The sequence below is a fragment of the Cebus imitator genome, unplaced genomic scaffold, assembly GCF_001604975.1.
Source record: "Cebus imitator isolate Cc_AM_T3 unplaced genomic scaffold, Cebus_imitator-1.0 Scaffold36, whole genome shotgun sequence".
Lineage (NCBI taxonomy): Eukaryota > Metazoa > Chordata > Mammalia > Primates > Cebidae > Cebus > Cebus imitator.
Genome location: NW_016107351.1, coordinates 1,838,430 through 1,864,993, shown reverse-complemented (window position 1 = coordinate 1,864,993; position 26,564 = coordinate 1,838,430). Strand labels below are relative to the sequence as shown.

The 26,564-nt window shown below is 64.7% G+C and overlaps 1 protein-coding gene across 7 annotated transcripts in view; it reads left to right on the top strand.

The window, feature by feature from the left end:
• The window catches only part of BAHCC1 (BAH domain and coiled-coil containing 1), a 67,419-nt gene that overhangs the window by 36,116 nt on the left and 4,739 nt on the right, over positions 1–26,564 (top strand). For 3 of the 7 annotated variants that reach the window (XM_017524883.2, XM_037737191.1, XM_037737194.1), the window contains 23 exons: positions 3,167–3,289; positions 6,533–8,287; positions 8,508–8,616; positions 9,002–9,189; positions 9,289–9,447; positions 9,632–9,798; positions 9,961–10,288; positions 11,562–12,374; positions 16,085–16,287; positions 16,420–16,556; positions 17,088–17,216; positions 19,577–19,700; positions 20,513–20,801; positions 21,611–21,793; positions 21,884–22,185; positions 22,336–22,440; positions 22,524–22,683; positions 22,768–22,882; positions 22,967–23,042; positions 23,207–23,315; positions 23,998–24,117; positions 24,317–24,493; positions 24,648–25,825. In XM_017524883.2, coding sequence (XP_017380372.1) covers positions 3,167–3,289; positions 6,533–8,287; positions 8,508–8,616; positions 9,002–9,189; positions 9,289–9,447; positions 9,632–9,798; positions 9,961–10,288; positions 11,562–12,374; positions 16,085–16,287; positions 16,420–16,556; positions 17,088–17,216; positions 19,577–19,700; positions 20,513–20,801; positions 21,611–21,793; positions 21,884–22,185; positions 22,336–22,440; positions 22,524–22,683; positions 22,768–22,882; positions 22,967–23,042; positions 23,207–23,315; positions 23,998–24,117; positions 24,317–24,493; positions 24,648–25,825 — 7,049 coding nt within the window. The remainder of the gene's footprint in view (positions 1–3,166; positions 3,290–6,532; positions 8,288–8,507; positions 8,617–9,001; positions 9,190–9,288; positions 9,448–9,631; positions 9,799–9,960; positions 10,289–11,561; positions 12,375–16,084; positions 16,288–16,419; positions 16,557–17,087; positions 17,217–19,576; positions 19,701–20,512; positions 20,802–21,610; positions 21,794–21,883; positions 22,186–22,335; positions 22,441–22,523; positions 22,684–22,767; positions 22,883–22,966; positions 23,043–23,206; positions 23,316–23,997; positions 24,118–24,316; positions 24,494–24,647; positions 25,826–26,564) is intronic. The other 4 variants (XM_017524884.2, XM_037737192.1, XM_017524885.2 and 1 more) reach the window with 4 other exon arrangements.

Here is a 26,564-nt window from a genome sequence, read left to right as displayed (position 1 = left end):
TACACCCTTTTGTCCTTCAACCCTGCCCACGGGCAGCCCCCACTCGCACTGGGGCCCGCTGTCTCCCCTCCTCCTGCCCACACCACAGGTGTCCTCCCACTTTCAACCCATGACCCCTCCAGATATGGTGAGCTCAGGCCTGGGGGCAGCTGGGAGGGGTCTGGGCGTGTGGTCGTTGTGTCCCCCCGCTTCCAGCCCACATGTGGCGTCCTGGCTTTACTCACCCATCAGGTGCCTGTGCCTTGAGCCTCTGTCCCCTGTGGTCCGTCCCATCATAGGACTGAGTTTGGAGTCTCCTGCCTACCACAGCCGCAGGGGCAGGATGTGGGGACCTCGGTGTGACCCCACTGCCCCCAGGGCTCTTTCCCACACTCCACCAGGCTCCGAGGGCACCAGGAGCCCAGACGGCAGCAGGCTTGAGTCCTGCCCACCTCTCGGGGCGGTTTGCTTAGCCCAGGCTTGTCCTTGTTTGTTGGGGTGATCATAAAAGTTCCCGTCTCAAAGGGGTCTGGGAAGCGGAGGTTCCCAGGTCCCACATTCTAGCAGGAGCTTGCGGTTGAGGACCTTTGGCTTGTGGATTCGTGTGCTCCCAGGCCCTGCCGGCTGAGCCCTCTTGGTCTCTGGCCCCAGAGTGTCCCCTTCCTGCCACCTGCCGTCTCCACTATCCCCCTGGAGCCCTACCCAGAGCCACCACCCCACTCCTCAGTGGCAGCGCCTTCCAGGACGCCTGTGTGTCCCTGGCCCAGCCACAGCAGCCCTGCCTTCTGGCTTCTGTTCTCAGAACAGCTGCTCTGATTCATAAAAATCAGTTTTTTATTTCCTTTTTCAATTCAGAGACTGCAGACTTGGGAAAAAGAAAGGGGCTTTCTGCTGCTGGCCTGGGAGGGCCTCTTCCCTTCCCCTCTCTGCCCCCTGCCCAAAGATGACCCCACCCTGCTGGCTGGGCCTCCCCAGCACCCCAGCCCCTTCCTCTCTGTTCCCTGCCCCTGCACCCCATCTCCCTACTCCCTCCTCCTTCCCTGGCTCCCTAATTTCCCCTCTGGGGCCTCAGTGGTGAGGACTCAAGCAGGCAAGGATGAGGTGCCAGCCAGGGCTTCGGTCTCAGTGCCCTGGTGGATGCTGCCCTGCTCTCCAGCCCAGGGGCCACCAGCCAAGGCCCAGCAGTGGAGGGACACGCACAGCCATCCACCTTCAGCTGCCCCCAGAGGGGACCAGCGAGAAGGAGCCCACTCCTCAGGCAGCTGAGCGCCTGCTCCCCCAGAGAGTGGATGGGCTGGAGGCCTGCATCTCGAGAGGGAACAGGGGCTCAATGCCCGGGAAACGGTGTCTGGGAAGGAGGAATTTACAGACTTCTGTTTACCAAAACGAGGCCTCTAAAACATTAAACAGCAGCCAATTAAAAAGGGACAGCTTGGGAGGTTTAACCAGTGCCCCCCAGGCCCTGCCCCTTGCCTGCTGCTCCCCCACTCCCCCGTCCCAGGTCGCTCCCACCCCCTCGCGCTCAGCCTTTGTGGAGTCTTCCAGGAGCAGAGTTTAATCTGGTAAACATCTGCTCCAGATGCAGCTCCCACGCAGACCAGGCTCAAGCCTCAGCCGGGCGTCCTCAGCTGGAGGGCAGCTGCAAGGCTGTGGCGGGGCCAGGGTGCCTTGCCCAGGTCCCCAGACTTGGCCTGGGCCGTGCGGCCTCACAGGGAGACGGGACTGGGTCCTGCCAGGCAGGCCTCCACATCGCTGGACTTTTCAGAGCCCTCCCTGTGTTCACGCCCTGCGAGAGACTCCAAATGGGGCGGGTGTGGGGTGCATCCTTGGAGCTGGCGACCCAGAGCTCAGGTTTCCCAGAGCATGTCCTGGGGCTCCAGCTCTACAGATTTCCCTGGGATCCACGAGCCAGAGAAGATTGGTGGCTGGTTGTGCCTGCCGCTGCTGGGGACCTGCTGGGATTGGGGTCTGGGGTGCCCCTTTTGGACTTGGGGCCGATTTTCCAGGGAAGATTCAGAGCAGGAGTTTTAGTGGGTGCCCCAGCCCAGCTGCATTCGTTCTGGTTCATCCTGGCAGCTTGAAGTTCTGGAGTGCTCCTTCCAATGTCTTCTCAGGCCTGCAGAGGGCTGCCGGACCCCCAGCCACAGCCAGCCCCTCGGCCCTCACCTTCAGGCAGCACCGTGGTGTGCTGGGACTGGGTGGGTCTGTCTGAGAGCTCCGCCTGGGGTCCAGGGCCTGCTGGGGAACCAGAAGTCACACTCCTTGTGGCCGGTGTCCCTGGTCCAGCAGACCTGTCCCCTGCAGTGCCTGGACCGGGAGCAGGTGCCCACAAGCCTCCCAGGCCGTGCTTGGCCCTGTCCTGACCTGCCAGCTGCGCCTTCATCCCTGGGGTGGGGTCAGGTGTGCCCCCACACAGCCAGAGCTGTCCCAAGGCCCAGGGCCAGCAAGAGGGTAGCTGGGTGTGGCTGGCTTTCCTGTTCCGGGCAGGGGCAGGCTGCTCAGAAATTTGGCTGACTTGAGGGACAGACCCCTTTGTCTAGAGAGTGGCCTGGCTGGCATGACTTGGAGTTCCCGCCTGGAATTCTGGGGCTGGGGCCTGTGCAGGGGACTCTTTGGGCCCCCCCCCGACCCTGTGCAGATCTTGGAGCTGGAAGAGGCCCTGCCATGGTGGGAACTTGGCATCAGATGCACACCTGTGCCCCCAGCACGAGGAGGGCAGCCACACCACCACAGCACTGGCCCCTGGCACAGCTGTCCACTGGGCCCTGGGGCCTGTCGGGGAGGCCATGCCCAGGCCTGGCTCTCCCTTGGCCAGGCCCTTGGTGCAGCAGCATCTGTCCATGGTGCCCCCTCTTCCCACGAAACCTTCCCAGAATCCCTTTTGTTGCCTGGCCTGGGAGCTTCCTCGATGCTGAGTGCTGCTGGGAGGGAACCGAGGCCCCTCATCTGTCCCCCGTCTCCCCATCCCATCAGCAATTCAATTTGTGCTGCACCGGAGGGATGGCATTAGTCGAGTCAGAGTTAATATGATGTATTGACGGGCTGATTTCCCCCGGCGGCTGCGTGCTGGGCTCCGAGGGGCAGCACTCCTGGGCCGACTGACGGCTTCTTGCCTCCCTGGGGTCAGGGCGATCGCGGCCAGGAGGCTGGGAGGTGCCTCTGCAACCGGGTCTCCTTGCTCCTCTAGCTCCCGGGTACCCCAGATTTTCGGGGAGTCTGGCCTCCACCTTCCTACCCGTGAGCCACTTGGATCACCATGGAAACAGCAACGTTCTCTACGGGCAGCACCGTTTCTATGGAACCCAAAAAGGCAAGTGCGGCGCAGGCCAGCTGGGGGAGCAGGGCATGCTGGAGGCGGGGAGGGGCACAGGAGCTTCAAGGCCTCCTTGGTGAGCCCTCCCACCGGGTGTCACCGAAGCCAGGGTAGGGGCTAGAGGAGAGGGTGGGCATGCCCTTTGGGATTTAAACCCAGGGACCCAGGACTGCCCCCAGGCGCAGGTTCAGTTCCCAAGTCTAGCTCTAGCCACACTGTCTGACCTTTTCTCAGTGCTCAGGCGGGAGCAGCTGAGCTGGTGCCCGGCTTCCTCATCACCCTAGCCCCACCAGCTTCCGTGGGACCTGGCCTTGCCTGCAGCCCCTGGAACCCCGGGGATCCTGGGGTGGCTGGGGAGGAGGAGGCATCCCACAGAAGCCTGCACTTCCTGGCTCACACAGTTGCTGGCCTGGGCCCAGCACCCCCCCCTTCCTCCCCCGTGCCCTAGTGGACAGAGGTGTTGCTCACCCCACTGGCAGCCGGCATCCCCGAAGAAGGGACACAGAGTTTGAGTCTTGGCTGAGAAGTCAGAGCCAGTGGGACCTTGGGGAAGGGGAATCACAGGCCCACAGGGGCCAAGTCCTGGTGCCAGCAAGTCCCTGAGAGGGCCTGGCTGGAGGTGGATGGGTATGGGTCCTTATCTCCAAGGTGGGTTTCTTCTGGTGGGGCGACATTTCATTTGCATTTTTTTTTTTTTTTGAGACAGAGTCTTGCTCTGTTGCCAGGCGCCAGGCTGGAGTGCAGTGGCACGATCTCAGCTCACTGCAACCTCCACCTCCCGGGTTCAAGCAATTCTCCTTCCTCAGACTCCCAAGTAGCTGGGACCACAGGCACGTGCCACCACGCCCAGCTAATTTTTGTATTTTTTAGTAGAGATGGGGTTTCACCATGGTCTCGATTTCTTGACCTTGTAATCTGCCCGCCTCGGCCTCCCGAAGTGCTGGGATCACAGGTGTGAGCCACCGCGCCCGGCCTCATTTGCATTTTTAAAAGTCCTCCTTGGGGTGGCACCAGGAGGCTGGAGCAGGAAGCTGTCCATTAGTTACCAGGTTAGTTAACGGTGCTCCGATGAAAAGCGATATAGGTGTGGGGTTCCATGGGGGCCGGCCTTGGTGATAGCTAGGAGGGGGATTGGCAGCAGGGAGGGACAGAGGGGTCTAGGTGACCCCCAGTGTCTGGCCTAGGCTATGGGAGGGCACACCTGGGAGGAGCAGTTAGAGGGAGGGGTGAGTTCCACTCCAGTGCGGAGGGGCTTGGGCGTCTCCCTAAGAGGATCTGAGAGGTGTTTGGACACACGGGGTGCGGTCAGTGTGGAGGGCGGACTGGGAGGTTGTCCTAACTGTGGAGAGGGATGCCCAGGCTGCGGCGGGTGAGGAGGGAGGCTGGGACAGTTGGCTTCCTTCCGCACAGCCCCTGGGAGCTCGGGAGCCCTGGTGTTTAGGGCTGGAGCTCAGGGTAGGGGCAGAGGAAAGGCCCAAATAGCCCCCCAAAGGGGCTGGGAGGTAGACTGGACGCCCTGCAGGGGATGGAGGGAGTGACCCCAGCGAGCCTGTGCCCACGAGTGGCCATGAGGACCCCAACTCTGAGTGTGAGCTGGCGGGTAGGGACCTGATGCCTGTCTGCCCGTCATCATGGCCGACCCTCAGCCCCTCCTCCCTACCCCACGCTCACACTCCAAGACCTTCCTGTGGCCTGCACCTCCTCGCCTGCAGGAGCGTGAGATAGCTGAGGCTCAGGAGGGCCTTGGCCTTGCCCAGGCCAGCCAGCTGCAGGGGTGCAGGCATGGGGGCCAGGAACTCACCATCAGCCCCACCCAGCAGACTCAGCTCTGACCCAGGACAGGCACCCAAACCTTGTCTCCTCACCCCACACCCCAGCTCCTGCAGCTGGAGGCGGAGGGGCTCAGCAGTCCAAGGATAGCCCAGCAGGCCACGTTCCCCCAGACCCCTCGTCAGCCCGGCACGCATGCAGCTGTTTTGACAGCGTTTGTCGGGGTCGGGCAGGTGGCCGGTCCCCGCCCCAGAAACCCAACCCCTCCACCAGCGCAGGGGACTCCCTCTGAGCAGTGCGCCGGCCAGGCCTCTCGGCTTCCACAATGTTGTGGTGGAGCCTCGTCCAAGAACAGTATTTGGTTTTGGAAATGGAGCTAATTAGGTTTCGCTCGGGCTAGCCCCTTGCCGCTCCCCTTCCTCCTTGTTTCTAATTAGCAGGAAATTGACAAGGAATTTACATGCCTGAGGACAATTTTACAAGTTCCAAATGTTTCTTTTGTTTCCCCCCTTGTCTGCTCCCTCCGCTCTTGGCACCACCCAGCTGCCCACCCACCCAGCTGGGCATGGGGAGGGGCAGGTCCCCCGGGGTCCCAGAGGCGGTGACCTGGCCCCCTCTGTGGGGAGATGGGTACCCCCAGGGCAGCTGGAGTGTGGAGAGCTTGGGGCAGACTCTAGCCGGGAAGGGTGGGCCCGGGCCTCGGCCCAGGCTGGGCAGCCATTCCAGGGACTTCAGAGGGAGCCCCCAGACACCCACCACCCACCAGGCAGGGTGAGCACAGCTGCTGCTCTCTGCTCCCAAAGCCACTGGCCTTTCTCCATTTCAACCCATCAGCCTGAGGCATCCAGACGAGAGGCTGGGGGTGTCGGGGCTGGGAGCTCCCAGGGTGCCTAGGAGGTTGTTGAGCCCATCCTCCACGCCCACCTGTCCTTCCACGCCCCTCTGGGGGTGCCAGGAGCTCGCTTGCCACCTGTCCCTGGTTTCCGACGTCCTGGTGCCTGCTGGTAAAGACCCAGCTGGGCTGCCCCATGACACTGACTGCCTGCCCCACTTCCGCCCAAAACCCCCACTGGCACTGGCCAGGCAGGGGAGACTGGCCTCAATTTTTTATCTCCCATCTCTGAAGTGTAGGGGACTGGACGGAAGTTAGCTCTGGGGCAGACGGTGAGTATGTCTTAGGGACAGAGCGTCAGTTTGGGAGGGTGAGAGACTCCAGCCATGGATGGTGGTGACGGTGACATGGCCGGGTGGATGTGCCCAGCGCCCCTGAACTGTGCACCAAAAATGGGAAATTTGATGCTGCCCATATTTCACACAATTTTACTTTAAAAAACCAAAGCAAAACCCTTCCCTAGGCTGTAACCTGGGGTTGGTGCCAGCTGGTGTCCGGGGGGCACTGGGAGCACTGTCCCGGAGTCTCTCCAGCCTCACCCCCAAGGCCTCCCATCGACCTTGGCTCTTTCCCTGCAGATAACTTCTACCTGCGCAACCTGCCGCCCCAGCCCACACTGCTGCCAGCCAACCACAACTTCCATAGCGTGGCCCGGGCCACTCCCGCCCACCCCATGGGCTCATGTAGCCGGGATCGAGACCGGGGTGAGGCTGGCTCTCTGCAGAAGGGCCCCAAGGACTTCGACCGCTTCCTCATGGGCAAAGAGCTGTGCAGAGAGAAGGCGGGCAAGGCGGCTGAGGGCAAGGAGCGGCCGGTGGCGGAGGAGGACGGTGGCAAGGAGCGGCACAAGCTGGTGCTGCCGGCGCCAGCAGACGGGCACTGCAGGGAGGGGGGCCCCGCCGCCCGAGGAGCCTGTGAGGGCCGCCCCAAGCACCTCCCCTCCTGCCTCCTCAACACCAAGGTGCTCAACAGTGACATGGGCAGGGCTGCGCTAGCCAGCTGTGCAGGGGGCATGCTGGGGAGGCCTGGTGCCAGGGTGGCGACCTCTGGGCGCTGTGCCAAGGAGGCAGCAGGCCCCCCAGAGCCTGGGCCAGCCTTCAGCGAGTGCCTGGAGCGGCGGCAGATGCTGCACCACACTGCGTCCTACACCGTGCCGTCCGGCCTGCCCGCCGGGCCGCCCCCACCCCTCAGCACGGCCGCCGGCTCCTTCCCCTGCCTGCAGCTGCATGGGGGCCCCGACGGGCTCTGCCCACTGCAGGACAAAGTCCCTCGGGACCTAAAGGCCAGCGGGCCCACCTTCGTGCCTTCTGTGGGACACCTGGCCGACAAGAGCCGCCCCTTCCAGGCCGCTGAGGCCTGCGCCATAGCGGGCGAGGGCAAGGAGCGGCACTTGGAGGCAGCCATGGCCCCTGAGCACGCCGCACCCTACGGAATCTCCTATGCCCACCTGAAGGCGGAGGGCAAGGCCGAGCGGCGGCCTGGGGGCTTCGAGGCGGCCCTCAACCCCCGGCTGAAGGGTCTGGACTATCTCGGCAGCGCAGGCCCCGAGGCCCCCTTCCCTGGACTCCCTAAAGGCAGTCTGGACAAAAGCGGCTACTTCGAGTTGCCCACCGCTTCACAGGACTGTGCCCGGCCTGGTCACCAGGACCCGCTGGGCGGGAAGGCCCCCCAGGCCTGCTGCACTTTAGAGAAGACAGCTGGCAAGGAAGCCCCAGCCGGCCCCCCTGGGGCGCAGAAGGTGGCAAGGATCCGGCATCAGCAGCACTTGGTGGTGCCCGAGGTGGATACAGGGGGCGTTGGGTCTGAGGCCAAGCGCAAGTCCCTGGAGCTGGCGTCCCTGGGCTACGGCGGGCCCCACCTGCCTCCGTGGGGTGTCCAGGCCGGCCAGGGCACCACCATGGCCATCGGTGAGGAGCGTAAGGCTGGCGCCTACCTGGACCCCTTTGGCGGGGGCCTGCAGCAGGCACCCCTTCTGCCCCAGGAGCTGCCTGCGCCGCCAGACGAGGTCTCGGCCATGAAGAACCTGCTGAAGTACAGCAGTCAAGCCCTGGTGGTGGGCCAGAAGGCGCCCTTGGTGGGCCTGGGCGGCCTCAAGGCCAGCTGCGTCCAGCAGGAAGCGAAGTTCGCGTCCTCTAAGGGCTCAGGCCAGGCAGAGAGGCCGGACTGTGCCCGCAGCCGGGAGCACGACGCCGTGCACGGTGACGGGGAGGTGCGGCAGCCCCCCGTGGGCATCGCGGTGGCCTTGGCCCGGCAGAAGGACACGGTGAGCCGGACCGAGGCGGCCTACGGCACCAACACTTCGAGGCAGGGCCGGGCCGCCCCCACCTTCAAAGGTATGGGCCCTGCAGAGGGGAAACTGGGCCCATCTAGGGTGCCCAGCGGGCCCTGCCCCGTGCCCCACACCCTCCACCCCCCAGCTCCCACTGTTGCTTTTGGCCGACCCTCCAAGGCCCCAGGACGAGGGGACCCTCCTCAGTGCTTCGGGCTCCCCAGCTCGAGGTGGTTCCCCAGCCACCCCAGCCCTCCCCGTTCTGCCATCTCCGCCCTGTGCAGCTGGCGGTGGGCCCCGTTCCACACACGCGCTGGACCTGGAGGCCGAGGAGGAGAGGACCCGGCTGTGTGATGACCGCCTGGGACTGGCCAGCCGCGAGCTGCTGCTGCAGTGAGAGCCGGGCCTATGGCCCTGGGGAGTAGGGCCAGGCCTGGGCGTGGAGGTCCCCGCTCAGAGCCACATGGAGGAAGAGAAGGGTGGTCGTGACTGGGGCAGCAGACTGTATGGTCGGCCATGGGTGAGGTTCTTCCCACCCCTAGGGCCTTTCTGGGATCTCACTCTGGGTTGGGGGGTCTCAGCTAACCCACCGCCGCGGTAAGGTCGGCCACTCTCAGGCCAGGAGAGGGCCCCCAGTCAGCCCTGCAGAGCGCTGAGACTGGAGCCTGGGGTTTTCCCCGAGCCATCAGGCCCCGTTCTCCCTCCCAAGCTGGTGGTGGGGGTGGGATGGGGAGCGGGTGTTGGCTGCTGTGGCAGGGCTGAGCTCCACGTCTTACAGGGACAGCAAAGACCGAGTAGAGCTCACCCGGATCCACCCTCCGAGCAGCTGCCCTGGGGACCTGGCCCCCCACCTCATGATGCAGAGTGGCCAGCTGGGGGGGGACCCGGCCCCCCACACTCACCCCCACGCACCCTGGCTGCCCCGTACCCGAAGCCCCTCCCTGTGGATGGGGGGACATTCCTACGGTCAGTGCTCCAAGGGTGGGGTGAGGGCTGGCCTGGGGCTGACGGGCTCTCTCCTGGTCCCCGAGGGGAGGCCTCACCACTGTGGCCTCTGCTTCCCAGGCCTGGGGCACCCCGCCCTGCACCAGAACCTGCCCCCCGGCTTCCCTGCCTCCGTGGCCGGCCCTGTCCCCTCGGTCTTCCCCCTCCCCCAGGATGCCCCCGCACAGCTGGTCATCCTGCCCTCGGAGCCCACACCCCACAGCGCCCCCCACACGCTTGGTAAGGACCCCTGGGCCAGGCCGCTGCACCGCGTTTGGAAGGAGGGGCAGTGCAAGTGGGCTGGCCGGGGCTCTGGAGGGAGCGGTGGGCTTCCAGGGCTGAGGAAAGGGTGGAGGGGGCGCAGGGAAGCAGCCCGGAGCCGTCCCCTCCCAGGCTGGGCTGACCCTCCCGGCCCTGCCTGCAGCAGATGTCATGGACCAGGCCTCGCTGTGGCCCCCCGTGTACGGGGGCCGGGGCCCCGCCTCCCATATGCAGCGCCCGGGCCAGCTCCCTGTGTACGCGCGGCCGCAGCTCCTCCGCCAGCCGGAGCTCTATGCCTTGCAGCAGCAGCAGAGGGCTGCCCAGTTCCAGGTACCGCCCCCAGCCACACCCACCTGGGCTGCACTCCCCCACCTTCGCCCAGCCCCCACCCTGCCTGGCCGGCCCTGGCTCCAGGAGCCCCCTGCATGCCTGCCCTCCAGCAGGAGGTACCCCAGCAGGGGCCCTGGTTGAGCCTCTCCCCTTCCCTGACAGCGGAAGCCTGAAGACCAGCACCTGGAGCTGGAAGAGCCTGCCCAGGAGAAGGCCCCGAAGTCCACCCACAAGCCAGTTGCCTTAACTCTTACGGTCCCGGGCGCCCCCTCACCTGCTACAGGCCCCAGCAAGCTGCCACCCTGCTGCCACCCACCCGCCCCGAAGCCCCCGCCCAGCTGCCCCACCCCACCACCTCGGCCCAGCGCCCCGTGCACTTTAAATGTCTGCCCTGCTGGCAGCCCCGGGCCTGGCTCCAGGGTGCCCAGTGCCGAGCAAAAGAATGGGGAGGGCCAGCAGCCAGAGGCCGACATCGTCACCCCAGAACCAGGTGAGAGCAGCCGCCTGGCCCAGACTGATCCCCGTGCTCTGTGCCCAGCCCTCCTGCCCCTGCCTGGCAGGGCAGCACTGAGTCAGGCTGCCTGGGATGCCCCGTGCCTGCCCAGGCCTAGGGCATTCTGGCTTTTCCCTTCCTTCCTCTTCTCTCTTCCCAATCCTCTGACAACCACACCGTGCCCTAGCCGCCTCCTTCCTGGCCCTGGGCTGACGAAGGTGCGATGAAGCCTGGCCGGCCATGTTGGGGACCTTCCCCGGTGATGAAGGCGGGGCCTGCTGGTGGTGGTGCTGGCGCTCTGGGGGCACCAGGCATGGGACCTGACCAGGCTGCCAGTCAGGGTCTCAGTAAAGCTGGGTGAAGGAGGGCAGCGAGGAGGGTTGCCGGCGTGGGGGGGGGGGTCTCGGCCCCTGCCGCCCACCCGTCCACTCCCTGCCAGCCTATTTGATTCTCTCTGAATGAGGCTGAGAGTTCACACTGGAAACGGTGTGGCCAGCATAAAACTCGTCCCAGTTTCACAGTCAGGAGACGGGGCCAACGGGTTTTTTAGGTTTTTTTCCTTAGTTTTTTTTTTCTTTGCAGCTAATGGGACGTGATGCCTCTGACATGCTGCCGGCTTGTTCTGGTTCAGGGAAAACCCTGGTTCAAGCATCAAACTTTACAAATGCCCCTTTCTGGCGGCCCACCCCACAGGGTCCCAGAGATAGCTCCCTCAGTGGCCAGGGTTGTGGGGGGAGCTTTAAGGCCACTCTGGTGGGGAAGGAGGGCCTGGCCTCAAGCTGCTCACACTTTTTTTTTTTTGAGACAGGGTCTCCCTTTGTCGCCCAGGCACAAGTGCAGTGGTACAAACACGGCTCACTGCAGTCTGTCTTCCTGGGCTCACGCCACCCTCCCACCGCAGCCTCCTGTGTCGCCGACCACAGGCGCTCACCGCCATGCCCGGCTCGTCGTTTTTTAATGTTTCTATAGTAGGGGGTGCTCACTCTGTTGCCCAGGCTGGTCGTGAACGCCTGGCCTGAAATGATTCTCCTGCCTCAGCTTCCCAAAGTATTGGGATTGTGGGCATGAGCCACTGCACCCAGCCAGGCCGCCCCCTCAATTAACCTAATACTAACGCTTCCGCCGCCATCAGTCTTACAGGCCTGCAGCTGGCCCCAGACCTTCCTGCATGGGCTTGGGTCTGAAGGTTCAAGGCCACCGTTCTTCATCCCATCCCAGGACACCTCCCCACTGCTCCTGGCTCCCTGCTCACCTCTCCCCTCCTTTGCAGACCTGCCTCCCGGATACCTGCGCCCTGTGGCCAGCATGGGCTTCTCCCTACCCTCAGACGTGCACTCTTCTGACCTCGAGGACCCTGAAACTATGCAAACCGCCGCCCCAGGGGCCCAGCCTGAGCCCACAAGAACATTCCTGCCTGGAGAGCCGCCTCCCTGCAGCCCCAGGAGCCTGGAGGAGCCCGGGCTGCTCTCAGGGCCCAGGGAGGCCACCCAGGACCTTGCTGCCACCCCCAACCCTGCCGAGCGGGGACCCCAGGGGAAGGCAGCGGACGTCAGCCCATTTGAGGGGCTACAAGAACTGCAATGTGGGGCTCTCCTCGAGGCAGGGGGCTCCGAGGTCTCCAGCCAGGCTCATTCTACTCAGGGAGGGGCGAGAGAAGAGAGGAGCAGGGAGGAGGGGGAGCAGGGGCCTTCGTCGGGGGCCTCTCCCCAAAGCCTGGAGCAGCAAGCAGGGAGCCCCAGTGCCCTTGATGATGAGGGGGAGCAGCAAGCTCCTGAGGAAGACGAGCTGGAGGAAGATGAGCTGGGGGAGCAGAGCGTGGAGGACTCAGAGGAAGACTGCGGGGCAGCCCCTGACAACAGCCACCCACCCAGGGCTCTGCCAGGCCTGGATGCCTTGGTGGCCGCCACCATCAACCTGGGAGACTTGCCCAGTGGCAGCTCACTGGACCCTCAGCCCTTGGCAGCCTCTGCATGCCCCGGCACAGCCCCGCTGCCCCATAGCTCAGGGAATCATGGGATCGCTCTGCTCAGCGAGCTGGCTGACCTGGCAATCCAGCGGCAGAGGAGTGAGAGGGCCATGCCAGGTAAGCCCGGTGACTGCCGCCACCCCCCAGAGCCCCAGCCGTGGGTCCTGCAGGCTTGGCTCGGGGTCAGCTGGCCAGATAGCAACCTTGGGCTCCGCTAAGTTGTCCCTGAAGTATGGTGGGTCCCCTGGACAGTGTCCACCTCCCCTTGCTGGCCCTCGTCCGTGGAGTCCAAGCCAGGTGTGCCATCTCCAAATCCACCTGTCCCACGTAGGGCCCTGGGACCGGGACTCACCTCCATGGTGGTTTCAGAGGAAGGGCCTCTTCGGCAGCACCTGCTGTTGCCGTGAGCGACGGAGGCTCGGGGCTGTCCCCAACTCCATCTCACACATGGGCATGTCCCAGCTTGCAGGGGTGAAGTTGCTTAACAGAGATCCGGGTCCTGGCGGAGGGAGAGGAGAGCCTGCCCCCTGCTCTGCCAGGCCTGCACCTCTTCAGGCTCTGTGCCTGCAGCCCTAGGGGGTCCAGCTCAGGAACTGGTGGCTCCCCGCGCAGGCCCAGGGGAGGGGGCAGGAGGTTGGGACTCCTTCTCCAGGGAGGCCTGTGGGACCTGGAGCTCCTGGGCTCTCCCACCCACCCAGGGGCCCCAAGGACGGTGGGCAGGGCCGGAGCCCCTGGGACACTCAAGGGCCAGGTCTGCTTAGCCCACCCTGGCCCTTGGCCTGGGCACCCCCTGCCCAGTGCCCCTGTGAAAGCCCCACTTCCTGCCATCTTCTCTGTGAAAGCCTCAGGATCGAGGGCACCCCCCAGCTGGGCACGGTGCCCTGGTCATTCAAGGGACAAACCTGACATAGTCCTCAGGGCTCGGCCACCAGTTTCTGGATGCATAAAGTCACCACAGCCAGAACAGTGCTTTTCCCCAGGGCCCTCTGGTCACTCTCTGCTGGACAAGGTTGCTGTCCTACACCCGCAGGAGTGGTTCCGCAGTGCTGGGGGCTCTCTGCCCTCGCGGGTATCTGGCGCAGAGTTCCTGCTTCTGGGCGGGGCTGTGGGAGGGAGGAAGCTTCAAGACCCTGCCCCGTGGGCTCCAGCTGGACCCCCCGCAGGCCCTCACTTGGGCTTCCAACAGGCTATGTATGAGAAGGTAGACAGCGAGGTATGGGCGCCTTGGGGCAGGGCCTGAGCTGCCGGGGACCCACCATGGCTGGGTGACAGGGACCCTCACCCAGCAGTGTGAGAAGGCATCAACAGAAGCCAGGTGCTGTGTGTCCGGCCAGGGTGGCCAATCTGCCACAGCAATGTCTGCTGGGCGGGAGCCGTTCACTGCATGAAGATGGACACAGGGTTGGGGGCCATGTGCCCTCTAGCCAGGTCCAGTGTCCCAGCCCCCAGGGTGTGCAGAGGTGGAGTTGGGGCCAGCTCGGCCCTCCATGTCCCCACTACACGGCCCCTCCTAGACCCTGCCCTCCCCTTGTCCCAGCTAGTGGGCAGGCCTGTGTAGCTTTGGGAAGCAGAGCTGATCCCTGCAAGTGTGGCAGTCACTCCAGCTGAAATTAATGAGGAGGTTGGTTTTGTCCTGTGCCTGACAGCAGGACTGCAGAGGGAGAAAGAGCAAAAAGTCCCCAGGATCAGGGCCGGGCTGGCGGAGAGCCTCTAGGCCTGGCAGAGCCGTCTGGGTGAGGCCAAGTGGGGGCCACATGCCCGTAGCCTGCAAGGTCAAGGGAGGCCCAGAGCAGCTTCTGGCCAATGGCAAGGACCCCGGGAGACTAGGAGACCTGGGGCCTTCGGCAGAAGGGGCCTGCGGAGGTGCATCCCGGCTGCCTATGGCAGCAGCTGCTCAGCCTGCCCCTCTTGGCCATCTCTCCCCTCATGTTCTCTGGGGACACTGGACCCGAAGCCTGAGCGTCCCCATGGTGGGGATCTGTGGTCTCAGCTCAGAACTTGGGTTCAGTTTTGCACCCCAGCATCTGCCCTCTGGGCACCTCTCGACTTCTTAGCAGTGACCTTGAGGGATGGATCCACCCTGGGTCCGGGCTTGTGGCCTTCTGGCCCTCCCCCGTCCCTGGGGAGGGAACCAGCCACATGCCGTGGAGTGCCCGTGGAATGTCAGGTGCATCCCTGTGGCTCTCAGGTGCTGATTTGCCACGTGATGGATGGGTTCACTCTGGTCATCCCGAACTCCCACCTCCAGATGAGATCAGCCATGTCTCTGCGGAGGCCCGGTTAAGTGGAGCATGGGGTTCAGAGGCAGAGACCAGGTTTGGGATGCTCATTGCTGTGAGGTTACTGTTATTCCTAGGCGCTCCCAGGGGGTGCCAGCACCTCTGACCCCACAGGGGTCCACAATTCGCCTGCCTTCCTGGCTATACCCACCCTCCCCCACGCACAGTGTCTGGCCGTCTCCTGATGGGTGCCCTTGTGGGATCAGCCCACGTGGGCCCCACTCCCTATTGCTGTGCAGCCCCAGGGTTGGCTCCCCTACTTGGACCCTGAGTCCTCACCCCGGGCCCTCCCCTGCGTGGACACCAGCCTCTCCGCTGGCTCAAGCTCTGACTCCAAGATGGGCCTTGCCTCCCCTGGGCCACTGCCTGGGCTGCTGGGCTGTTGCTCGCTGTGGTCACTGTGAGGGTAGCTCCCCCATCCCCATCCGCAGGCTGAGGTCCCAGAGGATGCGGCCCTGCCGGCACCCCCTCCTGACCTGTGCTCCGTCGTGGCCCTTCTGCCTGCCGCAGGGCTGGGGTGTGCTGGAAGGGGTCTGGCAGAGCCCAGCGCTGTGTTCAGAGAGAGGTAGGGGCAGCGATTCACTGCTCTGAGGGGGATGGAGGAATGGTGGCTGCCCCTCTGAGAAGGGCCACAGTGGGTAAGGCTACATCCAGAAACCCTGACCGCTGCCCTCCTCACAAGGAATCCAGGGCCTGGCATGCTGTCCACCTGGGGTCCCAGCTACTCAGGAGGCTGCGGTGGGTGGGTGCTTGGGCCCAGGAGTCCGAGGTTGCAGTGAGCCGTGATGGCACCGCTGCACTCCAGCCTGGGCAATAGAGCAAGACCCTGTCTGGAACCTAAAGGTATGGAGGGGACTTGTCCCTCCCTCTGCAGTGACCGACCACTGGGCTTCCTGCAGCCATCGATTCTTAGGTGTCCACACAGGCAAGTAGACAGGACTGATGGGCAGATGGACAGGCAGTGGCAGGCCTTAGCTGCTGGGGGGCACCAGCCTCCACCACCTGGATTAAGTGATGCTCAGTTGCTGAAGCCCACAGTCCAGAGCCATCTGTCCACGTGACTTTGAACTGGTTGACCAACAGCTGTTGGAACCGTGCGCGAGAGCAGCTGAACGCAGCGTGGTTGAACTTGAGCAGTTTCCAGGGTGGAAGCTTCGTGGCCTCGCAGCCCTGCCTGTGTCTCTGAGGGTCCCACGGCAGCTGTTTGAAGCGGGGCCTCCCTGGTGGGGGGTGCACAGGTGTTTCTGTTAGCGAGTAGCTTGCTTTGACTTCCATGGTTTGGGCCCTGTCTCGCTCTGTGACGCAGAGGACCCTGTCCCGTGGGCCCTCCCAGCTGGCCCTGCCCTACCACCAAGGGAGAGTCTCCCCAGCCTGGAGCCAAACAGGGGTGCCGGGTGCCAGCCCTGGTGCCTGCCTCACTCTTCCCGGCCGCCTGACCCTCATCCTGGTTCTCACGGCTGGATGGCTTCCAGAGCTGATAACATCAGGAGACTGTGAGGGGCAGTGTGTGCCCAGCCACCCCCATGCTGACCTTCCCATGCCCCACAGAGGAGGAAGAGGACGTGCTGGCCTTCAACCTGCAGCACCTGGCCACGCTGGCCACAGCCTGGTCCTTGGTAGAGGCTGCCGGCCTGGACAGCTCCCCTGCCCCAGCACAGCCACCCACGGCCGCCCCTTGCAGCAGCCCCAGGCTCACCCCCCGCATGCAGATCCTGCAGCGCAAGGACACCTGGACCCCCAAAACCAAGCCTGTGAGTGGGGGTCCCACTGCCCACGTCGTCCAGTGCGTGGCATGACTGGGGGCCCCAAGTGCCCGAGCTGCCCACATAGCCCCCGCCTGGGCCCTGGCCCGGCTCACAAGCCCCTGTGCCCTTTCCCCCCAGGTGTGCCCCCTGAAGGCTGCCATCGACCGGCTGGACACACAGGAGGTGGGGATGCGTGTGCAGCTGGCGGAGCTGCAGCGGCGCTACAAGGAAAAGCAGCGGGAGCTGGCCCGTCTGCAACGCAGGCACGACCATGAGTACGCCCAGCCTGGCGGGGATGGGGGGCCTGGGAGAGTTACAGCACCCCCACCCCCAGGAGCACCTGCTGTGCGAACAGGCCCGGACTGGGCTCTGCCCCCTGCCTGTGGGCAGGCACTGGGGCCTGTTGGGGAGACCCCCTACAGGCAGTGGGACCTAAGGAGTGACATTCGTCCAGCAGCGAGACCAAGTGGCAGGGGCCGGGGTTGGTGGAAGAGCCTCTCATCAGAGGTTGGCACAGCAGGAGGCCAACCGCAGGGTGGCGGGTGAGGGAGTAGGGAGGGGTGGCGGGTGAGGGAGTAGGGAGGGCTGGGGCCAGGGCAGAAGTTGCGGGAGAGGACACCCCCCAACCAGTGTGCGGGGGCCCTGGCTGGCCTTGCCCTCTGCTTGCAGGGTCAGGCTCCCCAGGCCAGGTCTGGGACGCACCTTTTGCCACAACCAGTAGCCCTCTAAGGGCAGTGCCCTTGGCTGGAACTTGTCAGGGAGCTGGTTGGGCATGAACCTCTGACCATCCCCCTTGCGGCCCCCAGGAGAGATGAGAGCTCGAGGAGCCCTGCACGGCGGGGGCCTGGCCGGCCGAGGAAGCGCAAACACTCCAGCTCGCTGCCCACCCCACGTCTCACAGGGCCGCTCCCAAGGAGCGACAGCAAGAAAGTCAAGTGAGTCCTGGACGTTGGCGTTGCAGGTTGCGTGTGTCTGGCCGGCCTGGGGCCCTTGAGGCTGGGGCAGCGGGGACTGGGTTCCTCTCAGTCTTCCGGGGCTGCTGGGGGGGCCCCTTCCCACCTGCTCCGAAGGCCTGGCCCTGCCCCTCCTAGACCATCAAGAGTGACCAGCGGACAGAGCCCTGCTCCAGACAGGCTTTGCTTTGCCCAGCCGGCAGCTCCCGGCACCACCCCGGCCCGGGTCCCCGCCGGAAGCCAAGGCCCAGCCACACCAGCTCCACACACCTGGCTGTGGCCTGGTCCCCGCCCGGCCCCCCTCTCGTCTGAGGCGGCGTTGCGTGCAAGTCTGTTTATCTGCACTGTATAAAATCGTTGGTCACGGCCGCAGCGCGATGCTATTACCCATTACCCGCCCGGCGCCGTCGTTGGCGCACTCCCGGGCCTGGTATAATTGTCCTTCTCGGCTACAAATTGCCTCTCCCGGCAGGCCCATTTGCATAAATCCTCCGAGCTCCTCCACACACGATTGGCGCACGTGTGTGCGCAGTGCATCAATCCTGATGATTTGGTAATAATAGTTAAATCGGCACTAAATGGTTCCTTCAATTAAGACAGAGGCAAAAAATTAATCTCAGGACTTTATGTCACAAAACATTAGCAAATGCAGAGAAGGTAAGAGGGAGGGGCTGTGTGGTCGGGGGCAGTGGACAGGTCACTGTATGGCTGCCCCCCAAGCTGCCTCCTGCCCTGCCCTGCCCAGGTGTCTCCTGGTGGGGTCTCCTGTGGAGAACCAGCCAGCACTGTGAGGGCTGCCAGGCAGGACAGGGCCCCTGGAAGCTAGGGTCTGGTTAGAAGGCAGCAGCCTCAGGACAGGGAGGGAAATTGAGTCCAGGACTCCTGTCACCGAGGTCAGGGCCCCACCTCACTCTTCCACCCCCTTATCCTCACTCGTCCAGGGAGCGGAGGCAGAGGCAGTTGCCTCAGGGCTGGCCTCTCACCTTGCAGGAAGTGGGGGGGGCTGGGGGCTCGGGGGCGTCTCCTGGCCTACGGCTTCCTGCCAAGCAGCAAGGAAGGAGCAGCATCGAGGTGCGGCCCTCAGAAGCCCAGCCTCGTCTGTGAGCAGGGAGGTGGAAAGGGACATCCCCCCCGGCCAGGGCGGGGCAGGACTCTTTGTCTCTGTCTGTGATTCATTTTTGTTAGCAGCCAGGGCTCCCTTTGCACCTGTGGGGGGCGTTGAAAGGTGAGGGGCCAAGTCCGCAGCCCCTGTCTACCCAAGAACAGGCTGAGAGACCCCCCAAGCCTCAGTTTCCCCATGTGAAATAGGGCAGTGAGAGGTTCTGGGGAGGGCGGGTCACCCGCCCAGGAGGTGGGGGGATCAGGAGGGACCCATTTTGGGGCATCTGGAGGCGCTGCTGGGCCCTTGGAGGCCGGAGTTGACTCCGCCCCAGCCCCCAACCTGGGGGACAGCACAGCCACGGGTCTTGGGGAAACCGAGCCTCGGCTCCAGCAGTTTCCAGGGCTTCGTCTGGGAGGGGCAGGGGTTGCAGGATTCCCTTCTCATGACCTGCGTGGAGGGCAAGATGGACTCCCGAGAGGGTCCGAGCCGGCAGTCGGGGACTTGGGGAAGAGCCCAGGCTCCTCTGGATGCCGCCCCCACCCCACCCTGTCCCGGCAGGACTCCGCTTTGCCCGTCTGCTTCTAGCTGTGGAAGAAATGCTGGCAGTGGACAGTTCTCATGAACCTGCCTGGTGCCCGCTCTGTCCCTAATGGTGGTGGCATCAGGACCCAAACACCCGCCAAGGGCCGGACCTGGCCTGCATAATCCCCGGCACAGACTCACAAGCGGGCACGTGTGCGGCTGTCCCACATTCAGGGTGCCAAAGTTGAGGTCGCAGCCCCACTTGGGCCCTGGTAGCAGCAGAGCCCTGGCTCCTGAGCATTGGGTGGCCCCCCAGAGCCCTGACTGGCCCCAGCCCCCGACACCTGGCCTCTGGGTCACTGTGGCTAGGAGCAGACAGCACCCAAGGGCATCCCTTGGGTGGCAGGATGGGATTTGGGTAATAGAAGCGTACCCACTTCCAGTATGGCCAAGTGGGGGATGGGGCAGATTTGGGGACATAGGGACCGCTCAGGGCTGGGGGTTGGCAGGCAGTGGGGCTAGCTAGAGGCAGATGCACGGGGGAGCTCAGAGCTGGCTCAGCCCCCAGCCCCGTGCCCCTGGCTCTGTCTGCCCAAGATGTAGGGCCCTCGGAAGGGTGTGACCCACAGGGTGACCTGCCACAGGGACAGTGGGGGGATGAGGTTGGAGTGGCCAGGCCTGTATCTGCCCTGCACCCACCTGACCCCATTGCTTCCAGGGCAGTGCCGACAAGCCTGGGTCTGCTGTGCGCGGAGCTACGAGGAGGCGTCGGGGGTGAGCCTGCCAAGAAGCGGAGCAAGCTGGAGAGGAGTGTCTATGCGGGCCTGCAGACTGCTGCCATGGTGAGCATCGAGGCCCCGCCTTGCCTCAGGGCCCTGCGGCCCCGTCCTGGGCAGGTAGCAGGCAGCAGACTCCCCAGCCCCGTGCCCGCACCGACTGCTCAGATGAGCGCATCAGGACTCAGAGCTCTGAGTGCTGACGAGGAGGGAGGCCGGGCCGACCTTCGGTGTCGTGGGGTCAGGTCTGACCGGTGGCCCAGCAGCCACTCGTCCCATGTCACTCCACCCTCCGGTCTCACTCCAGTGGGAATGCCGATGTTGAGGCTGCACTCTGCTTACAGAGGCTCCCTGGAGCGAGGCCCTGCCTTTCTGCCGGTGGCTCTGTCCATAGTGCCTGGGGCACGCTTGGTGTGGCGGGGGCGCCTCAGTGCCCACACCCCTTCCTTCTTGGTACAGCCGATGCCTCCTGCCCCTTCCCTCTCCGTGACCTGGGGGTGCTGATGAGAGGTGGGCCCAGCGCACTGCACCTGTCTGCCCCCCCCAGCTCAGGGGCCTGATCCTTCTGCACAGGTGCTCTGCTTCATCCCTCCCTTTAGAAAAGCTAATGGCCTGGCCCCACAACACCCACAGCTGCTGGGTCCTCAGTCTCCTCCATGCCCCCCACGTGGGGTGGGCAGTTGGTGGGCAGCGGAGGGGGTGGGAAAAGCCAAGCGTAGGCTCTGGGGTAGGCCCTGTGTCTTGGGCCTTCAGCTCCTGTGTATTGAGGGCCTGGGAGGTGCCAGTTCTGAGCCGGGCACCAACAGGGACACCTGCGGCCCAGGGGCCGTGGTTTGCGGAGGGCACCCTGAGTGTGCAGCTGCCTCTCCCTATTACAGGAGAAGGTGCAGTGTAAGAAGAGCAGCTGTCAGGGCGGGCTGGCGCCCTCCGTGGCCCACAGGGTGGCCCAGCTGAAACCCAAGGTCAAGAGCAGAGGGCTACCCACAGGCCTCAGCTCTTTCCAGCGGAAGGAGGCCACCTCCGGGGGGCGCATCCGGGAGAAGCTGTCCCGAGCCAAGAGCGCCAAGGCATCCGGGGCCACGCGGCACCCACAGCCCAAGGGCCACGGCAGCCGGGAGACACCCAGGTGCCCAGCCCAGCCCTCGGTGGCTGCATCCCGGGAGGCAGGCAAGTTGCTGATGTGAGGCCACGGCCAGGAGCCCCGATCAGGTCACTGGGGGGCGGGAGGAGAGGGCAGCAGGTGGCGGCCACCACTGGGGCAGGGTCAGGGCTCATGGGGTGTGACAGGTCCGAGGAAACCTCCTCATGAGGCAGGCTGGGGGAGGAGGATGGGGTCTCACAGAAGGAGTCCCCGTCCCTACGGCAGAGCTCAGTGGCTTTTGGCGTGCCTCACCCCGTGTCGACGCGAAGGGGGAAGAAGGACGCCTCTGGAACCATCTAGGAAAGCCAGTTTAAAAATAGCCCTCCCGATGGCCCCAGCCCCTCCTCCTCTAGCGTCTGGCTGGGCTGACCCCGAGGCATTATGTGGCCCCCCCAGCAAACACACATGTCCAGAGACAGGAGCCTAGAAAAATAAGATGCTTCCTTCCTCCCGGCAGCTCCTTCCCCCTTCAGACGCCTGAGAAAGAACAAAGGGAGGACCGTTTAGGGCTGCGGGAGGGGCAGAGGGCCGTCTTGGGGGGACAGCAGAAAGAAGGGAAGGGACTTCCTGGGGAGGGTCCCCAGCTATGCCAGTGGTGCCCATTGCCCAGGATATGGGAGGGAAAAACACCCATCCCCACACCCATATAAATCCCTCAGGCTGGAGGCCGGGACCTCAGGCGCCTGCTCCCAAAAGCACCCCCACAAACCAGCCCAGAGGGTACAGTGGCCCCGCTCACAGCCCAACGCACCTGCATGTCCAGATGGCCACCTCCCCCACCCACAGTTGCACAGCTGAACGTCAAGTCATCTGGATCCCTCTGCCTCTCTCCCAGGCAGCAGCTACGACAGTGAGGACTGCGAGGGTCTCTTGGGGACAGAGGCGCCACCCGGGGAGGCAGGGCTAGTGCTGCATGCCGGGGCCAGTGTGGCCGTGCTGGGACCCTCGCCCTCCTCTGTGGTCAAGATGGAAGCCAACCAGAAGGCCAAGAAGAAGAAGGAGAGGCAGGGGTTGCTAGGTAACCAGGAGGGAGAGCAGGCGAGGTCAGCCCAACCAGCAGGTTCTCCAGGACGGGGACTTCCGTGACAGCCTTGCCTCCCTCCCCCAGGGGCCTGCCGCCTGTCCAGCCCCGAGAGCGAGGTCAAGATCAAGAGGCGGTCAGTGAAGGCCAAGGTGGGCACCACCCTGGAGCGGTCCCCAGGGCAGAGGCCCCCAGGTGCGCCTGACAAGAAGAAAGCTAAGGGCAAGGCCAAGGGCGGCCTGCGGGCAGAGCCAGGGGCCACCCCCAGCAGGGACGTCCTCTTTAGTCCCTCCCGGGCCTTCACCTGCCATGAGGAGGGCAGCCAGCTGGCCAGCGAGCGCCTCAAGAGGGCCACACGCAAGGGCACAGTGCTGCAGCCTGTGCTGCGGGTGAGGCTGGACCCTGGGCGCCGGGCCTAGTGGGTGGGTGCCCTTGGGAAAGGCCTTCCCCACCCTCCACGTACGCTGGCCCCTGAGCCCCGAGTCAGCCTGAGGCTGTCCCAGCAACATCAACTCAGCCCCTTCCCCGCCTACACGCAGCGGAAGAACGGGGCCCTGTCCATCACGCTAGCTGCGCACAACGCCAAGGCCATCCTGGGGAAAGGCCGGAAGCTGAGCAAGGTGAAGCGCAAGGCCGGCAAGCAGGTAGCAGCCCCCCACCCTGGGAGCCTACCTTGCACCCATGCCCCACCCAAGCCCCGCCCAAGCCTGACCTCTCTGGCCCCTAGGGCAAGGGCCGGGCAGTGAGCCGCCTGCTGGAAAGCTTTGCAGTGGAGGATGACTTTGAGTTCGAGGACAACAGCAGCTTCTCGGAAGAGGAGGAGGAGGAGGAGGAGGAAGAGGAGGAGGACAGTGGCCCCCTGAGCGCGGAGCAGAGCGCTGCCCTGGGTGAGCAGGGCCAGGAAGGGCACCGGCTGCCTGGGGAGGAGCGGCGGGTAGCCCGTGCCGGCCGCTGACGCCCTGTGCCCACAGCACGCTCGTGTGCCATCCACAAAGAGGACCTGCGGGACGGGCTGCCCGTGCTGATTCCCAAGGAAGACAGCCTGCTGTACGCGGGCAGCGTCAGGACCCTGCAGCCACCCGACATGTGAGGCCGGGGCACGGTGGGGCAGGGCGGGGGCCGGGCGGGCAACCAAGACCCACGGCCCCTCACACTCCCCAATGCCCCCAGCTATAGCATCGTCATCGAGGGGGAGAGGGGCAACCGGCAGAGGATCTACTCGCTGGAGCAGCTGCTGCAGGAGGCGGTGAGGACCGGCCGGCCTGTCCTGGGGAGGGGCCTGGCTGGCTTGCCCCAAGACAAAGGAGGGCCTTGGCCCAGCCTGCAGCCACCACCAGGACCAGGGACCAGGCTCTCGGGCAGCCCTGGGCCGGGCTGCTTGCTCATGAGCCGCTGCCCACGCTCCTGCAGGTTCTTGACGTGCGGCCACAATCCAGCCGGTACCTCCCACCCGGCACGCGCGTCTGCGCCTACTGGAGCCAGAAGTCTCGATGTCTGTACCCAGGCAACGTGGTCCGGGGTGAGCCACACTGCAGGCAGGGGCTGGGGCAGGACCCTCTGAGGCCCACAGGCTCCATCTGCCCCTAATAGCCCCGCTTCCAAGGCTGGCGAGGGCAGAACCAGCTTTCTCAGAGCATCATAGTGGAGTCAGTTCCCCAGACGCCATGAAAACGTAGTGGGTATGTGGGGAGGGGTGGGGGGGCTCTGCCCTCCAGCCAAGCAGAGGGGACCAGCAGGAAGAGACCCAGACCCCTGCTGCTGGGGGTCACAGAGTACACTGGGGGCACCAGCTCCCCTGGGTAAAACCTCCTGACCACAGGCAGGGCTTGTAGGTCCCCAGGGCAGAAGGCTCAAGGGTCCTACAGGCAAGTGGCCAGGTGGGCGGGAGGTGCCTCCAGGCAGGACTCGGCTCGGAGGTGGGCGCGTGACCATGAGCACGTGCGGGGAGGTCTGGGCCTGGGCTGGGTGGGGGTGACGTGGGGGAAGTCTGGGCCCAGGCTGGGTGGGAGTGACAATAACATCACACGGGAGACGCTGCAGGAGGTGGAGAGGAGGCTCTGGCTCCCGGGCTGCAGGGCAGCTTCGTGGTCTGTGTGGTCAGGAAGCAGAACCAGGAGCCCTCCCCTCGCCCTGCCCACCGGCCTCGGCAGCCCGCCTCCCAGTTGTTCCAGGAGATAAAAGCTCAGGCGTGCTGTCCACAGGGGCCTCTGGCGATGAAGATGAGGACCTGGAGTCAGTAGTGGTGGAATTCGACGATGGGGACACCGGTCACATTGCCGTCTCCAACGTTAGGCTGCTGCCCCCAGACTTCAAGATCCAGTGTGAGCCCCGGGGCCCTGTGTGGCAGGGACCTGGGTGGGGCAGGGCGGGGCTCTGGGGGCAGGGCGGGGTGTGGTGGGGCCCTGGGGGGGGCGGGGCCCTGCCTGGGCTGTACTGAGTCCAGAGGCTTCCAAGGAAGGGTCGGGGTGGCAGTCACCCCATGGCCATGGCACTGAAGCCCTTGGCCCATGCTCTCTGCAGGCACAGAGCCCTCTCCAGCCCTGCTAGTGTCTAGCAGCTGCCGGAAGACCAAGAAAGTGTCCAGTGAGGCCCCCCTACCCAGCGAGGCTGCCACCCCCAGCCTGTCCCCCAAAGCGCAGGATGGCCCTGAAGCTTTGAAGACACCCGGGAAGAAATCCTTTAGCAAAGACAAAGCCGGTATGTTGCTGGACTTCCCAGAACCTGGATCTCGACAGGCACCCTCTGGGGACTGGGGGCACCGGGAGGCCCTTGGGGCAGGCAGGGTCCGGGGAGGAGCAGGTGGAGGCTGCTGCACGGGCCCAGGCTGACTCCCCTGGGTTTTTGTCCTCAGGTAAAGCCGAACTCCTAACCTCAGGTGCCAAATCCCCCACGGGGCCCTCCGACCATTTCCTGGGCCGCCGGGGTAGCCCCTTGCTGAGCTGGTCCGCGGTGGCGCAGACCAAGCGGAAGGCGGTGGCCACGGCCGGCAAGGGCCCGGCGGCGCTGCAGAACCTCTTCCAGCTCAACGGCAGCAGCAGGAAGCTGCGCGCCCGCGACGCGCTGTTCCCCATGCACAGCGTGGCCGCGCCCGTGTTCGGCAACGGCTTCCGCGCCGACTCCTTCAGCAGCCTGGCCAACTCTTATGCGCCCTTCGTCGGCAGGGCCGGGCCAGGCCTCCCTGGTGGATCCCACAAGCTGCTGCGGGCCAAGAAGGCTGAGAGGGCGGAGGCCGAGAAGGGCGGGCGGAGGCGGGCAGGCAGCGAGTTCCTGGTCAAGCTGGACCACGAGGGCGTGACTTCTCCCAAGAGCAAGACCTGCAAGGCGCTGCTCATGGGGGACAAGGACTTCGGCCCCAAGCTGGCACGGCCCCTGCCCAGCCCCAGCTACGCGCACCCGGCCCTCGTGGGCAAGGACAAGAAGGGGCGGGCGCCCATACCCCCGCTGCCCATGGGGCTGGCGCTACGTAAATACGCGGGCCAGGCCGAGTTCCCGCTGCCGTGTGACAGCGACTGCCACAGCTCCTACTCAGATGAGGACGAGGATGGGCCGGGGCTGGCAGCCGGCGTGCCATCCCGCTTCCTGACCCGCCTGTCCGTGTCCTCCTCCTCCTCCGGCTCATCCACCTCTTCCTCCTCGGGCTCCGTGTCCACCTCCAGCCTCTGCTCCTCGGACAACGAGGACTCATCCTATAGCTCAGACGACGAGGACCCGGCCCTGCTACTGCAGACCTGCCTCACCCACCCTGTGCCCACCCTCCTGGCCCAGCCCGAGGCCCTGCGCTCCAAGGGCAGCAGCCCCCACGGGCATGCCCAGCGCTGCTTCCTGTCCAGGGCCTCCGTGGCCGGCGCCGGCGTAGGCTCTGGCCCCAGCAGCAGCAAATCTAGGCTCAAGCGCAAAGAAGCCCTGAGCTTCTCCAAAGCCAAAGACCTCTCCCGGAGGCAGCGGCTGCCCTCCGTGGAAAACCGGCCAAAGATCTCAGCCTTCCTGCCCGCCCGGCAGCTCTGGAAGTGGTCGGGGAACCCCACACAGGTAGGGCTCCAGTGGGCAGCGGGAGGAGCTCCTGGCCCCCAGGGAAGCCCACGTGGGCTTGCTGTGCCCCCACTGCCCTTCCCTCCCTGCTGTGTTCATCTTCCTACTTGTTTCAAGTAAAAAAAAAAAAAAAAAAAAAATTGGAAAACTCCAGGGAGAAACAAAAACCCACCCACAAGCCAGTAAGGCGGACGGCCACTGCTGCTGGAGCCCATGGCTCACGCGACAGTGGAAATGGCTTCATGTCGGGTCCCCCCGAGCTGCTCGCATGTTCTGGCTTCACCTTCCCACATCGATAAGTGGCTCCGCCAGAGGTAGAGGGTCCCATCTCCGGTGCTCGGACACCACCTCTGTCCTCACCAGGGCACTGTTCTAGGGGCGCTTGTGGGGCCATTCGTGGGTCTTTTGCCTTTGTGAATAACACTGTCGTAGTGGCCATCCCGTTCACACATCCCTGCCCCAGATCATTGTCCCTTTAGAGTCAGTCCAGGTGTCATATCTGTGTCCGTGGAGGCATACCCCCTGCTCCGATCATGATCCCAGGGCCTTCAGCCACCGTTCCTGCTGTTGTAGGCCCTCTGCCACACACACGCCCACACTACGTGCACACCCGCCCATACACCCTCACCAACACTCAGATACACACGCTCACAGACACACCCCCACACTACGTGCACACCCGCCCATACACCCTCACCAGCACTCACACTCACAGACACGCCCCCACACTACGTGCACA